The sequence below is a fragment of the Rhinopithecus roxellana genome, chromosome 9, assembly GCF_007565055.1.
Source record: "Rhinopithecus roxellana isolate Shanxi Qingling chromosome 9, ASM756505v1, whole genome shotgun sequence".
NCBI lineage: Eukaryota > Metazoa > Chordata > Mammalia > Primates > Cercopithecidae > Rhinopithecus > Rhinopithecus roxellana.
Window position 1 is genome coordinate 64,502,114 of NC_044557.1, and position 15,817 is coordinate 64,517,930.

At 41.3% G+C, this 15,817-nt stretch overlaps 1 protein-coding gene across 1 annotated transcript in view; it reads right to left on the reverse strand.

Moving 5' to 3' along the window:
- Positions 1–14,633: 14,633 nt before the first annotated feature.
- SNX31 (sorting nexin 31) overlaps positions 14,634–15,817 on the reverse strand; it is a 78,643-nt gene continuing 77,459 nt past the window's right edge. The window contains exon 14 of the mRNA XM_010374171.2: positions 14,634–15,710. Within this exon, the coding sequence (XP_010372473.1) occupies positions 15,615–15,710 (96 nt within the window). The 3' untranslated portion in view covers positions 14,634–15,614. The remainder of the gene's footprint in view (positions 15,711–15,817) is intronic.

The following is a 15,817-nucleotide window of genomic DNA, read 5'->3' on the forward strand; positions in this document are numbered from 1 at the left end:
TTCTGTGGCAGTATCTCTACCACTGAATCCTTAGCACCACCACAGTGACTGGCAGATCAGACGTGTTCAGGAATATTAGCTTAGTAGTTTTCAACCTGGCAGCATGTTACAATCATGCAACAGCTTAAAAAATACCAATGCCAGCCGGGCAAGGCATCTCATGCCTGTAATCCCAGCACTTTGTGAGGCCGAGGCGGGCGGATCATGAGATCAGGAGTCCAAGAGCAGCCTGGCCAAGATAGTGAAACCCCGTCTCTACTAAAGATACAAACTTATTCGGGCGTGGTGGTGGGCTCCTGTAATCCCAGCTACTTGGGAGGCTGAGGCAGAGACTTGCTTGAACCTGGGAGCTGGAGGTTGCAGTGAGCCAAGATCGCACCATTGCACTCCAGCCTGGGTGACAGGGCGAGACTCTGTCTCAAAAAACAAAAACAAAAACAAAAAAAAAAACAGTGCCTGGGCCCTAGCCAAGATCAAGTTAGAATTGTTTGGAAGTACGGCCCAGATATCTGCATTTTTTAAAGCTGCTCAGGGGACTCTAACGTGCAGCCAGGACTGAGTTGAGAATCGCTGTATTAGATACAAATGAGTGAATGAACGAATAAGTGAAAGGAAATATTTGCTTTGGGTAGGGTTTTCATTTAGAAAGTTTTCTGATTAGAGATAAGAAGGGTTTTGGCTATATTTGTGACATAAGTTCCTATCCAGTCTTAAAAAATGCAGACAGACTTTCAAAAATATTATACTTGAATGCTCATCAAGAGACAGAAAGTAATCTAGCAACTATTCCAAAGTAACTAGTTGTCTCTGTAGAAAGGAGATATGGTCAGAATGGGGAGGTGTTTGAAAAAAATACACCGCACCTACGAAGTAAGGGGTTTTGAGCTCTACTTTCCTGTTCCAGGATGCTTTTGGTTTCTGTAGTACTGATGAATGACCATGAGAGGGAGACATGCTCCTGACAGGTGTTGCTTCCATGGGTTCCCCCATCTCTCAAGCCTGGCTAGCACGAATCAGGTGTTTTCCACAACACTGAGTTCTGAGGCATAACAATGGAATGAGTAAGCCACAGGAGAGGAGACAAGTAGCACATGTTTATCTACACCAAAGTTAGGGTCATTTCAGTTCCCCAACAATTTTAAACATTTAAACAACCAGAAAAAAAAAAAAAAAAAAAACAAAGTGTTTTTTGTGCCGGACATATTTGCGAAACTGTTAGAGAAAACATTTGAAGCCCAGGAGAATAATATTTTCCTAGAGCAACTGGCACAACTAAAAAATATTTAAGCAAAACTTTCAGAAAGGGATCTCGTTTCTTAATTGCAACGTAAACATCTTAGATGTCCTTGAGTTTCTGAAATTACTAAGATAACAGTTGGACCCTTGGAAAGAAAAAAAAGAGATCTCAGCTCCTTGCCATAACATGCACCTGTCATTTCTCTTTCCACTTACCTACACATGCCAGAACCACACAGATTGTCACACACACACACACACACACACACACACACACACAGCGAAATAATGTGATGGGATGTAATTTAGGCAAGTTACCTAACATATTGTGCTCAGTTTTCTCATCCACAAAATTAGTTGTAAGAGCCTATATGTGTGCTGGATTATTTTTGTTTTATATCAGTTTGACTAAGTTGGAAACTACATTCCCCAGAATCCCCTCTCCCTGATTAATATTCCCTTCTAAAAATTAAGGAATTGATTGTAAGGAAATACCTTTTGCAAAAGTTTAAGCAAATGCTGTGTAAGGCCTGTAAAGGTGGTCAGTGAAATGCTGGTGTCAGTCAGGGAAGCAGAACTACTGTGTTATGGGATAACAGATTTATTCCAGGAATTCCACCTTACACAGCAGCAGCAGGGGTGCAGAAAGTGAAGGTTTGGGAGGGATTTTTCAAGGATCAGATAAAAAAATCACAAACTAGTCTGATGATTCTGGGAAGCCAAGCATGGCTTGGGTCCCTACTGATGTGGAGCCACTAAGAGGAAGCTGGTGGAATGGTCTGTGGATGCTGTTGCCTCTGTGTAGCTACTGCTTCTGAGAGGCCTCCACCAAGCATCTGGTGGTGGGCCTGGGGTTCTGGTGGTCTGAAGGGCCAGCAGTCAGGAAGAGCTGAATATGGACTGGAGGGTGTCAAGAGCAAGCTGGAGACTGCCAGGCACCTCTTCCTCTGCACGTCATCCTATGTGATTGTAAAAAGACCTTCAGAGGGTATCAGCCATTCCCTTATTGTCTCCCAACTTTCATGCAAAGTCCTCTTTGGGCTAAATCTAAACTGGAACCATATAGGAGAGGGGATTCTGGAAAAATGTAGTTCCCAACTTAGCCAAATTGACATAACACAAAAATAATCTAACACACATGTAGACTCTTACAACTAATTCTGCAGATGAGAAAACTGAGTACCATGTAAGTTAGGTAACTTGCCTAAATGTACATTGGTAACTAGAGGCAGAAGCAAGCGTAGAGTTAAGATCAGAGGGGTCATCTTCCACTGCACTGTCATGCCTCTCATCTTTTGTGGAACTTAAACACTTAAGTTTTTCAAGCAGATAATCATAGAAATATTTTATGCGTCACTTCTGAGTTTCCTCCCTAGGCTAGGAGTCCATGAGTAGTTTCCATACCATCATTATGCCTAAGTTGGACTATCTAGATTCTGTCATTTCTGGGCACCTGGGTTACAGGGGATTTTTGGTGGGAAGTTATGCTTGTGGCCACCAGATCTCAAACTGAGTAGTGAGATACGACTATCAGGCATTTTAAAGTAGTACAGTAGTCCCCGCTTACCTATGGAGGATAAGTTCCAAGACCCCCAGTGGATACCTGAAGCCATAGGTAGTATCAAATACTACATGTACCATGTTTTTTCTTGTACATACATACCTATGATAAAATTTAATTTATAAATTAGGCACAGTAAAAAATTAATGAACAATTATAACAATACACTGTAATAAAAGTTATATGAGTATAATCTCTTTCTCTCTCAGAAGATCTTATTGTAGTGTATTTACCTAGTTTCAGACCACAGTTGACCACTGGCAACAAAAACCATGGAAAGTGAAACTGAGGATGAGAGCAGAACACTGTATCTTACTCGGGATTTAGAATATGAGAACTTGGATTCCAAAGTTCCTAAAAATGATACCAAAGAGCACTGTTGAATATCATTGAAAAAGTCAATGAAAACTCCAAAGTGTGTAAGAAGTGATGATGCCCACGTATTTGGTCATTTATTTTACACTTCAGAACAAGCACCAGAAATTCTGGAAGTCAATAGGTGTCTTAGTCCATTTTGTGTTTCTATAACAGAATACTCAAGACTGGGTAATTTATAAAGAAAAGATACCTTTTTTATATACAATTCTGGAGGCTAGGAAGTCCAATATCAAGATGCTGGCCAGCATCTGGGGAGGACCTTCTTGCTGTGTCATCCCATGATGGAAGGCCAGAGGGTGAAAGAGAGAGCAAGAGATTGACCTTGAAGACTCAAGCCCTTTTATAAGCTGCATTAATCCATCCATGAAGTGAGGGTGGAGCTCTCATGTCCTATACACCCCCTAGCCCTGATGCTTTGGAAATTAAGTTTCCAACACATGCTTTCTGAGGAACATATTCAAATCATAGCAAATGGTTTGATAAATTTGCTTAGAAGCAGGCAAGGAAAAGTAACAGAAGATAATACTAGAAAAGCTCATGGTCCAGGCTCATCTTACCTTTCCTCCAGTTCCTTCCTGACCCTAGTTTCCTTTCTAATCTTGTAATATTTCAACTCTTTTGAGACCAGGATAGTTCATGGCTTGTTAAGTCTGGGCAAAGGTAAAGTTAAGGGATCATATGGGTCCCATAAGTCTCTGGGATAACCATTCAGTTCAGATAATGAGGAGATTTGAGGATTCCAGCAATCTGTGTTGTTAAAAGATTCACTTCAACCCTAAAATGGAACTTAACTTACCCCAGAGACTTAAACTGAACTGAAATCTTAGGCTTAGAGGAATCTTAACTCTCACATTAGCTCAAAACGAACTCCTGGTAATCACTGAAACAGAAGCAAAGCACATCTCCTGCTCAATCTTGAAACATATGCCAGGAGCTATATTAGACTTTGCCTCAGTTCTGCTCTCCTCCTCTCAGAACACTGATCCTGTGGTTTCATTTCCACCTTTACAAAATTGTGATGCCAATGTCAGGGTAAAGCCTGAGGCTATCCTACTCTGATTTTTGAGGATATAGTCATACTCTGACAACTATTTTCTGCAAATACAACTGAACAAACATATCTTTTGAACATACACTCCTACCTTATTCCATTTAGGCTGCTATAATAAAATAACCACAGACTGGATAATTTAAAAAGAATAGAAATCGATTTCTCACAGCTCTGGAGGTTGGGAAGTCCAAGATCAAGGCACCAGCAGATTCTGTGTCTGGTGAAGGCTTCTCTCTGCTTCCAAGGTGGTGCCTTCTTGCTGTGTCCTCATGTGGCAGAAGTTGAAAGGGCAAAATGCACTAGGGTGTTCCCATCAACTGCCTTTATAAGAGCACTAATCCATTCATGAGGGAGGGCCCTCTTAACTTAGTCATTTTCCCAAAGGCCCTACCTTTTAGTACCATCACTTTGGGGTTTAAGCTCCAACATATGAAATTTGGAGGGACACATACATTGAAACTATAGCAACTTGTGACCAGCAAGAAAGGAAACTTTTGACATTTGTATAAGAAAAACAAATAGGTAGATAAGTAATACAAATTGCTCTTAGCCTATGCATTTATTTTAAGGCAAACAGAATGAGAAAAGACTCTTAACAATGACTTCAAATTATTTTATTTTATTTTATTATTATTTTTTGAGATGGAGTCTTGCTCTGTTGCCCAGGCTGGAGTGCAGTGGTGCGATCTCGGCTCACTGCAAGCTCCACCTCCCAGGTTCAAGCCATTCTCCTGCCTCAGCCTCCCGAGTAGCTGGGACTACAGGTGCCCACCACCATGCCTGGCTAATTTTTTGTATTTTTAGTATAGAAGGGGTTTCATGGTGTTGGTCTCAATCTCCTGACCTCGTGATCCTCCCGCCTCAGCCTCCCAAAGTGCTGGGATTACAGGCATGAGCCACCATGCCTGGCCTGACTTTTATTTTTCAGAGACCTGAAAACTGAATTTTATATGTTTATCTGGCAGGTCACAAGAGACATTAACAAAATAAATGGAGTTAGTTGCTTTTTGTGTTTTTGTTTTGTTAGTCACCCAACAGGATTTTTTAAGTCCCAGGTAAGGGTTTGCAGTAGGGACCTCTTGAGATCAAGGCACAGGGAGAAGGAACAACACACACACTCCCTGCTGGATTTAGAGAGAACTGAGAGGAGGCTGCGGTTTAACTGGACCTTCCTTAGGACTTCCAGTACTACGTTGAAGAGGAGTGGTGAGAGTGGGCATCCTCGTCTTGTTCCAGTTCTCAAAAGGGATGTTTTCAGGGTGGAGCAAGATGGCCGAATAGGAACAGCTACAGTCTCCAACTCCCAGCACCAGCGACACAGAAGACCAGTGATTTCTGCATTTTCACCTGAGGTACTGGGGTCATCTCACTAGGGAGTGCTGGACAATCAGTGCTGGTCAGCTGCTGCAGCCCGACCAGCGAGAGCTGAAGCAGGGCGAGGCATCGCCTCACCTGGGAAGCACAAGGGGGAAGGGAATCCGTTTTCCTAGCCAGGGGAACTGAGACACACAACACCTGGAAAATTGGGTGACTCCCACCCCAATACTGCGCTTTAAGCAAATGGGCACACCAGGAGAATATATCCCACACCTGGCCGGGAGGGTCCCACGCCCACGGAGCCTCCCTCATTGCTAACACAGCAGTCTGCGATCTAACCGCAAGGCAGCAGCGAGGCTAGGGGAGGGGCGCCCGCCATTGCTGAGGCTTAAGTAGGTAAACAAAGCCGCTGGGAAGCTCGAACTGGGTGGAGCTCACAGCAGCTCAAGGAAACCTGCCTGTCTCTGTAGACTCCACCTCTGGGGACAGGGCACAGTTAACAACAACAACAACAACAAAAGCAGCAGAAACCTCTGCAGAGGCAAACGACTCTGTCTGACAGCTTTGAAGAGAGCAGTGGATCTCCCAACACAGAGGCTGAGATCTGAGAAGGGACAGACTGCCTGCTCAGGTGAGTCCCTGACCCCTGAGTAGCCTAACCGGGAGACATCCCCCACTAGGGGCAGTCTGACACCCCACACCTCACAGGGTGGAGTACACCCCTGAGAGGAAGCTTCCAAAGTAAGAATCAGACAGGTACACTCGCTGTTCAGCAATATTCTATCTTCTGCAACCTCTGCTGCTGATACCCAGGCAAACGGGGTCTGGAGTGGACCTCAAGCGATCTCCAACAGACCTACAGCTGAGGGTCCTGACTGTTAGAAGGAAAACTATCAAACAGGAAGGACACATATACCAAAACCCCATCAGTACGTCACCATCATCAAAGACCAGAGGCAGATAAAACCACAAAGATGGGGAAAAAACAGGGCAGAAAAGCTGGAAATTCAAAAAATAAGAGCACATCTCCCCCTGCAAAGGAGCGCAGCCCATCACCAGCAACGGATCGAAGCTGGTCAGAGAATGACTTTGACGAGATGAGAGAAGAAGGCTTCAGTCCATCAAACTTCTCAGAGCTAAAGGAGGAATTACGTACCCAGTGCAAAGAAACTAAAAATCTTGAAAAAAGAGTGGAAGAATTGACAGCTAGACTAATTAATGCAGAGAAGGTCATAAACGAAATGACAGAGATGAAAACCATGACACGAGAAATACGTGACAAATGCACAAGCTTCAGTAACCGACTCGATCAACTGGAAGAAAGAGTATCAGCGATTGAGGATCAAATGAATGAAATGAAGCGAGAAGAGAAACCAAAAGAAAAAAGAAGAAAAAGAAATGAACAAAGCCTGCAAGAAGTATGGGATTATGTAAAAAGACCAAATCTATGTCTGATTGGGGTGCCTGAAAGTGAGGGGGAAAATGGAACCAAGTTGGAAAACACTCTTCAGGATATCATCCAGGAGAACTTCCCCAACCTAGTAGAGCAGGCCAACATTCAAATTCAGGAAATACAGAGAACGCCACAAAGATACTCCTCAAGAAGAGCAACTCCAAGACACACAATTGCCAGATTCACCAAAGTTGAAATGAAGGAAAGAATCTTAAGGGCAGCCAGAGAGAAAGGTCGGGTTACCCACAAAGGGAAGCCCATCAGACTAACAGCAGATCTCTCGGCAGAAACTCTACAAGCCAGAAGAGAGTGGGGGCCAATATTCAACGTTCTTAAAGAAAAGAATTTTAAACCCAGAATTTCATATCCAGTCAAACTAAGTTTCATAAGTGAAGGAGAAATAAAATCCTTTACAGATAAGCAAATGCTTAGAGATTTTGTCACTACCAGGCCTGCCTTACAAGAGACCCTGAAGGAAGCCCTAAACATGGAAAGGAACAACCGGTACCAGCCATTGCAAAAACATGCCAAAATGTAAAGACCATCGAGGCTAGGAAGAAACTGCATCAACTAACGAGCAAAATAACCAGTTAATAAACCCATCAAAAAGTGGGCAAAGGATATGAACAGACATTTCTCAAAAGAAGACATTCATACAGCCAACAGACACATGAAAAAATGCTCATCATCACTCGCCATCAGAGAAATGCAAATCAAAACCACAATGAGATACCATCTCACACCAGTTAGAACAGCAATCATTAAAAAGTCAGGAAACAACAGGTGTTGGAGAGGATGTGGAGAAATAGGAACACTTTTACACTGTTGGTGGGATTGTAAACTAGTTCAACCATTATGGAAAACAGTATGGCAATTCCTCAAGGATCTAGAACTAGATGTACCATATGACCCAGCCATCCCACTACTGGGTATATACCCAAAGGATTATAAATCATGCTGCTATAAAGACACATGCACACGTATGTTTATTGCAGCACTATTCACAATAGCAAAGACTTGGAATCAACCCAAATGTCCATCTGTGACAGACTGGATTAAGAAAATGTGGCACATATACACCATGGAATACTATGCAGCCATAAAAAAGGATGAGTTTGTGTCCTTTGTAGGGACATGGATGCAGCTGGAAACCATCATTCTTAGCAAACTATCACAAGAAGAGAAAACCAAACACCGCATGTTCTCACTCATAGGTGGGAACTGAACAATGAGATCACTTGGACTCGGGAAGGGGAACATCACACACTGGGGCCTATCATGGGGAGGGGGGAGGGATTGCATTGGGAGTTATACCTGATATAAATGAGAATTGATGGGTGCTGACGAGATGATGGGTGCAGCACACCAACATGGCACAAGTATACATATGTAACAAACCTGCACGTTATGCACATGTACCCTAGAACTTAAAGTACAATAATAAAAAATAAAAATAAAAATAAAAAAAGGGTTTGCAGTAGGGCAGTAAGGTTTTAGGATTTTTCTACAGTGAATTCACTGGCTAAGATTTCCTCATCCTATCTTCATTGTGAACCCCCGGACTGCATGCCTGTCACCTGTTTTAATTTTGACAAAGAAAAAGGGAAAACAGAGGAAGTTAGGAAAAGGAGGGGGATTAAAAAAAAATCTATGAATGTATGACACAAACAACCCATAGTTAATTGCAAAAGAGTAACTAATACTTATATTACATGATTAGTAAAAATCCAGTTGCCTGTAAAAATGTTAGGTTTAACCACTATGACTTGTATCCAGTCAATAATTAAAAATAAGCCCTAATTTATCATCCCACCATTTTCTTCCTTAATGTGGTGCTATGCAAGTCATGGTAGTGGAATCACTTTCTCTTTGTGCGTAAGTGGGATACTTGTTGGCAATTTGCCTCTGGAGAGCATGATGCTCTACCAGCTATTGCGAGGCAACACCCAGGTATCAATTCAATAGCTGATTTTGGAACAGAATTTGCCTTCAGGTAGCTGACTTTTACAATATACCTAAGAAGTTTAATAACTGCCATTTCACTTGTTTTACTCAGCATTTTTGTTTTCTGGAAAATCAAATTCTGTACTTACCCTGATCAGGACCCAAATATAGTAGTAGATTTCCATCTTCTCTTCCTCTGCACACTAGACACCATGACAAAGGGGATCTCCCCAGAAATTCTGCCAGGACCAGTTTCCAGTGAGGATAAGAGCATGCATGCCCACAGCAAAGCCAACTCAGGACGAGTTTCAGCCTGCTGCTCTGAGTGCCTCCACCCAGACAACTGCTGCAACTTGGAACCCATCAAATACATATGAGCTCATGTGGACAGATGGAAAACCCATTAGGAAGGACAGCCAACTGTGTGTTCCCACATTTCTGGGATAAAAAACCACATTTGGTGCAGGAGCAGTGCAAAATCACTAAGGTCAGCACCTTTAAATCAACAGAATGTCTAACTTCTTTCAAGCTATCACACAAGTAAAGCTATCTGGTTAGCTAAAGACTTTGCCCTACAGAAAAATACATGGGCTAGGGCTAGACCAAAGACCCAAGCCCACCAATGACATCATGTACTTTTCAGTAGCTGTCTAATTTTTCTTAAAATTGTGATACAAACAACTTACTTCATAAGAATACAACTGTTAGCTATTACAAAGTAACTTATGAGCAAAATATAATTATACCTCAATAAAGTGGGGAGAAAATACAATTAGAAAGCTTAAAAGCCACCTTGTAAGAAATCATTGGTTAGCGATACTTTTTTAAAGTTAACTCAGCATGTCTTTTTTTGTGTAACAGAAAATCATACTTACTTTTTTGACATTTTTCTTGGACTGTGGGTGACAGGAAGGAGACCACCCTGTGAAGGAGAGAATTCCCATCTTCCACAGTCCTGTGTCCACACAAGCCACTCCCCTCAGCCTGCCTGATGGGCCACTGAATGCACACTGCAGAACAAGGGACAGCTAAAACAGCAGCTGAGAAGGTAGACTTGCCTCTATTGCTGAGTTTTCTTTTGTAGTTTTCCTTTGTTTGGTATTTTAGAAACATTTTGCCACTGTTTTACCACCAAAGGTTGGCACCTACTTGTTTTTTCCACAATTAGGATCACCAACCTCATCTCAAATTTACTTTGAGGGTAATCTTAAGATAATTTCTAACTGAAATGATTAATGCAAAATTTGCTTAAATGTCCATATAGGGATGTGTGCAAGCTGTATATTGTGTGCAAGATATACATATATATATATCCCAGGGATTTTAGGAGTTAGAAGCGAGGAACCATGGATGAAAACATATATATATATATATCATAACACCACCGGCCACTGATGGGGACAGTCCTTTAGTCCCTTCATGTTGAGTGTGAACACATACTTGTGAAGGCATGTAAGCCAGTCCTTCATACTTTTATCTCCCCGTTCTAGACAACCAATGCTCTAATTAGTTGTTCTACCTCTTTATTATTAAATGATTACTCTAAACTCTCAGGCCACCCCCTGGTTTTCAAACACAGATCCCTTACATCAAAAGAATATAGAGGTCAGGCATGGTGGCTCATGCCTGTCATTCCAGCACTTTGGGAGGCAGAGGTAGAAGGATCACTTCAGCCCAGGAGTTTGAGACCAGCCTAGGTAACATAGCAAGACCTTGTCTCCAGAAAAATAATTTTTAAAAAAGGATATATAATTCAAAAGATACTGCCTTATTACTAGAATCCCATGTAGTAATTAATAATTAGTCCAGTCCATCATAGTGTATGAATGTCTCCCAGAGTGAAGTCATTCAGGTTTGCAAGTTTCCTCTCAATCTTGTCAGGTGCCAAAAACAGGAGTGGTCTTGGCAACTGTATAGCCTCACCCTTTCAGGCATCTAGAATAACTGAACTGAGACACCATGTCATCTTTTGCTCTGAGACTCTTTTGAGGTGTTAATGTAATATTGAATTTCTTTCCACTAATCACCATTTTTTTCTTTACTCTCAGCTACTATTTCTCCTTCTCTCCATTAATACTCAAACATTTTCACCTTTGGAAGGGACATAGAATTGCCACTGTGCTGGTCTAGATTGTGGGCAGAAATACTAGTCTAGCAAGTAGCTCCTCCTCAGTCCACTGCCATTCAGATAGGGTAAGGTTACACAGGTGCAGAACCAGTGAACTAGTTTTGCCACCAGAGAACATAGCTGCATTCACTCTTGATCCCAATTTCTTAGATGAGGTGAAGGCACAATCCGCCCCCATTATCCCGTTAGGAATTCAGATACAAACTTTAAAACTGTAGTTACAGCTTCTTGCTCAGAAATCATCCTTGCTTCCAGCACTTGTAGTTGTAGCCCTGGTCCTAGGATCATTGCATCAGGTAGAGGAGAGAAAAAAAAAATTGAGGTTATTTCGGGAAGAAAGAGAAAATTATAGTCATTATACCAGTGTACTCCTCTCTTGGCAAGAATTGCATAGTGCTATCAGCATCCTCCCCAACCCCTCTTCCCCAGATCAACCAAAAAAAAAAAAAAAAAAAATTAAAAAACCAGAAAAATCTAGTGGGGACACTCCTTTAGTCCCACTCATGTTGAGTGTGAGCACCTACCTGTGAAGGCGTGTAAGCCAGCCCTTCATACTTTATCTCCCTGTTCTAGACAACCAAAGTTTTATACTTGTTCTACTTCTCTATTACTAAACTATTACTCTAAGGAGGTGTCTCTCTGCTCATCATTAGATATTATGGCTTATACATTGTTCCTTGGTCTGAAGAAATGACAGTAGTCTGTACAAATCCATGCATGTCTTCCGTTCTTGTTTTTTTTTTTTTTATGGTGCTCTGAGCATTTTCATCTTCTACTAAGGAAGCAAAGCCCAGTCCAGAGTCAGTGTCTAATTCCTGTCAAGACCCATTTGTAGCCCCCCAGGGCTACCAGCATCAGTCTCACTTGCCAGCTCTGGTCAGGGCCTTCCCACCAGGCAATCTGCCCCACAGCCATCGGCAGTTTCTGTCTCTCTTGCTGACAAACAGGACAGTTCTTCTTATTGGCATTCTGTGCCTGCAAGGATGCAAAATGAACATGTTTCGATTCAGCCCATCTCTGTACTCTGCAGTACAGAGAATACTCTGCAGTATTCCTATATCCACTCCCTTCAGGGACCCAGGTGGTGACCACAAGGGCAGACACGGAGATAACTGCTTGTCTATTCCAGTCACCTTCCCATCCTGGGGAGGAAGTTCTTCTGATGGGCATTGACTTATTCTCCTTTAATGCACCCCTCAAATTTCTATAGGACTATGTCCCATATGGACATTCCTTTAATAGACCAGATTTCCATTGTCCTCTTGCCTGAGTGTATGGCCAGGTCATTGGTCACTGCCCATGAATCAGTAAAAACCCAAACATGGGGGCTTCTACTACTGTTCAGTTCTTCCATTACTGTAAGAAAAACAGCATGCAGTTCAGCCCACTGAGCTGATCTGTTTTTACCTTCTTTGATCAAAGCAGCAGCCTTCCAAACAGGAGGATGTTGTCCATTCACTTTGGAAATGCTTTCTGTAAACAGAGCAGCTCCTTGTTGGTCAGTCAAGAGCTGTTCACAGGGCACCATCCAAGTGTCTGTAGAAACCAGCAGCACCTCACAGTTTGTGTCAGTCCTGGGGGCAAAGAGGCTCCCTGCTCATGAGTATCTCCTTCTTGCATTCCCCAGGTGGCATGATCCCCTAGAAACCATTTCCATGTTATTGTGGAACTCTTCTGGGCACTGCCACTCCCTGTAGCATGTTTGTCTGCTGTCAGCTCTTCAATCAAACCTGCACATGCTTCCCTCCATAGGTCCAAGGGGGCTCAGTGGGGCCTGACCACAATTTAATCACCTCTGTCCAATAGTTATTCTCATTATGATTTGTGTGAAATTTTCAAACTCAGTTGTGTTTGCCTGTGGGCAAATTGCTTATGCTAGTTATTTTAGGAGTATAAACAGCAGTAAAATCTTATATGAATGTCTAGAAGTGGAAAGAAGTGATGGTGGACATAGACACGGCAGGAGAAAATGTGGCTGCCTGGGGACCATTTTTGCAGAGATATGAGGAGTGAATCTGTGGACAAAGGCTGGTAATCGGCAAAGTCATGTCACACCCCTTAGGATTAGCAGTTACTGAAAGATATCAACAGTCACCTACCTGATAAAGCCATGCACCAGCTGACGGCTTCTCCAGTGCTGGGGCAGCTGTGCCGGTGGCAGGGACTGCCGCAGGATGAGGTCCTCACCTCCCAGAGTGATGAGGGGGTCTCACTCACCATCTTCTCCCAGTCCCTGCAGCTGGGGAGCTCACTCTGGTAGCTGAAGTTCTGACTTTTTACGCAATGATCAAGTGTTTTGATCCAGAAGTGATTTAAACTCCTAAATTCCTAGATAAAACTAGGCCCAGTAATCCCAGAAAAAGGCTAATAGCTCCTTCTTTTCTCACATAACTAATAAGAAATGTATCATTTTACAAAATAAGTTTTGAATTTTGTTTGAATTTTTGTTTTGTTTATCAGGTGCTACCCTAGTTCCTTTATTCTTCATGTTATAATTATATACTGTAGAATGCATGTCATCAATTGTATTTTTCTTCTCATATTCTGACACTGATGATAATCTCAATGTTTGGGAAAAAAAACTATTAAATAAAATGCTTTTGTTTTTGTCATCCTCAAAGGATAAACTGCTCTACATATATTGTGGAGATGCTGCATTAGGATATGCATATATTTCTGATCCATCCCACCTCTTAGCTTTATCTCCTAACTACTCCCTTAACCTAAAACTTCGCTAGCACAGAGCAGGTTTACTCATTTTTTCTGCAATGACACATTTATTCTCCCATCTGTAACTATCCTTCCCTTTCTCTAGGGTGCCCCCACCTTTGCTCACATGGATCTACTCTTTCTTCAAAGTCCCTCTTCCCCTTGGGGCTTTCCTCATGGCCCCGACTTCCTTTGACATGCAGGTCCACACTATGTTGTTGTTGTTGTTGTTGTTGTTTTTTAATAGATATTGGGTCTCACCATGTTACCCAGGCTGGTCTTGAACTACTGGGCTCAAGTAATCCTCCCGCCTTGGCCTCCCAAAGTGCTGAGATTACAGGAGTGAGCCACTGTGCCCGGCTCACATACCACACTTTTAATACAAGCCACATGTTGTCTGGGATTACTCACTCTCTTATATATCAAGTTGAAATGTGAAATTGTCAACATAAAACTATTTTTGGCCTACAAGGACAGCAGTTATATACAGTTCAATTTATGTGTCTTCTTATCCCAAATACAATTCTTTGCATTCTTGTTTTCTCTTATAGCCTTTTCCATTGTGTAGGTGTTTGCTATTAAAAAGAGATAGAGCTTGACTACTCTTAAATTGGCAAAATAGTAGATAAACTTCCATTTTAATCTGAAGAGGATCCTAGTCCATTAATACATTTACTTAGGATGATTTGACATGTTTGTGAGTCTCTGCAAAAACATCCTACTACAGCCTAAGATTTAAAAATAAAAACTTCCAGTACTAGGAGTTACGGCTATAGGCATATGTTTATAAATATTATAGAATTTTTAATATATTCTATATTTCAAAAAGATTATTCATGGAATTTTAATCAACAAATTTTATATTCACTAGAATTATTTTGTATTTATTATATAATTAGGTATACACCCCAGTTAGAACATTAGAATATTTCACTTTTTCTAATTACACTATACAGATTCCTCTGATCATCTCCTTTATTGTGTTCTTAATTCTATACATAATTACATTAATTACCATGAGAGAAAAGAAGCTAGATAAGGAAAAACCTTGTGAGAAAGTATACATATTTTTAAAGCTAAGAGACTTATAAGGTATCTGATATCAGGTGCAGGGCCTTATTGCTTTCCAAATTAAAACATTCCAAATAGCATGTTGATTATTGAACTGCTTTCAGTACTCTAAGGACAGAATACAATTATAACAATGGTCAAGCAGAGAACGGGGCAGCCTTTTACTTTGAGTACATCCATACTGGTAGGCTCAGACTGACGTGAGGAAACAAATCAGTATTTCATCACCTCCTTGCTCTAATTCTGTGTGGATAGATCAGAGAAACCCAGGTTTCTTTTTCAGTGATTCCACTTCTTAGAGCCATATTTTCCTCCGTTGAAGAGTGACATCTTTAGAAATTGACCCAAAATACATTTATGATATTTTATGAGACTTTCATTTATGTAAATCCAGAACACATAAAAGACTTCATGAAGCCATATAAACATGTATTTTAGAGAAAAAATAGAATGAGCTTCATATGAGTTGATTTGAATTTGCCACTTGTCATTTATGAGACATTAAAAACAAACTCTATACGGTCATGACGAAGTGCAAAAATAAAATAAAAACTAACTGTATAACTTGGTTCCTTTTTTTCTAATCTTGAGACTTCCATAGAGTGCTGTGGTATAATATCTTGATGAATACAGTCTATCTTAATGCTAAACCAATGGGAAGAGGTCAAATTTCCTCCACTGATGGTAGGTAGCCCACCTGAATCCCCAAGTTCTTTCACTGTCTTGAGATAGCCTCCAAGGATATTTTAAAATATGAGGGTTTTCTTCAGAGGTCTTCTTCCTTTATGTTCCCAAAAACGCAGTCATCTTTAGCTATCTTAATCTTGCTTTTTCTTGATAGAAAACTAGAATAGTCTTTCTGCTGTGAAGTAAACAGAGAGGTCAGAAATATAAATGAAAGGAAATCATTTCCATAACAATAACAAAGTCACAGAGGTTAAAATAGTACTGAAAGGGCAACAGGAAGAT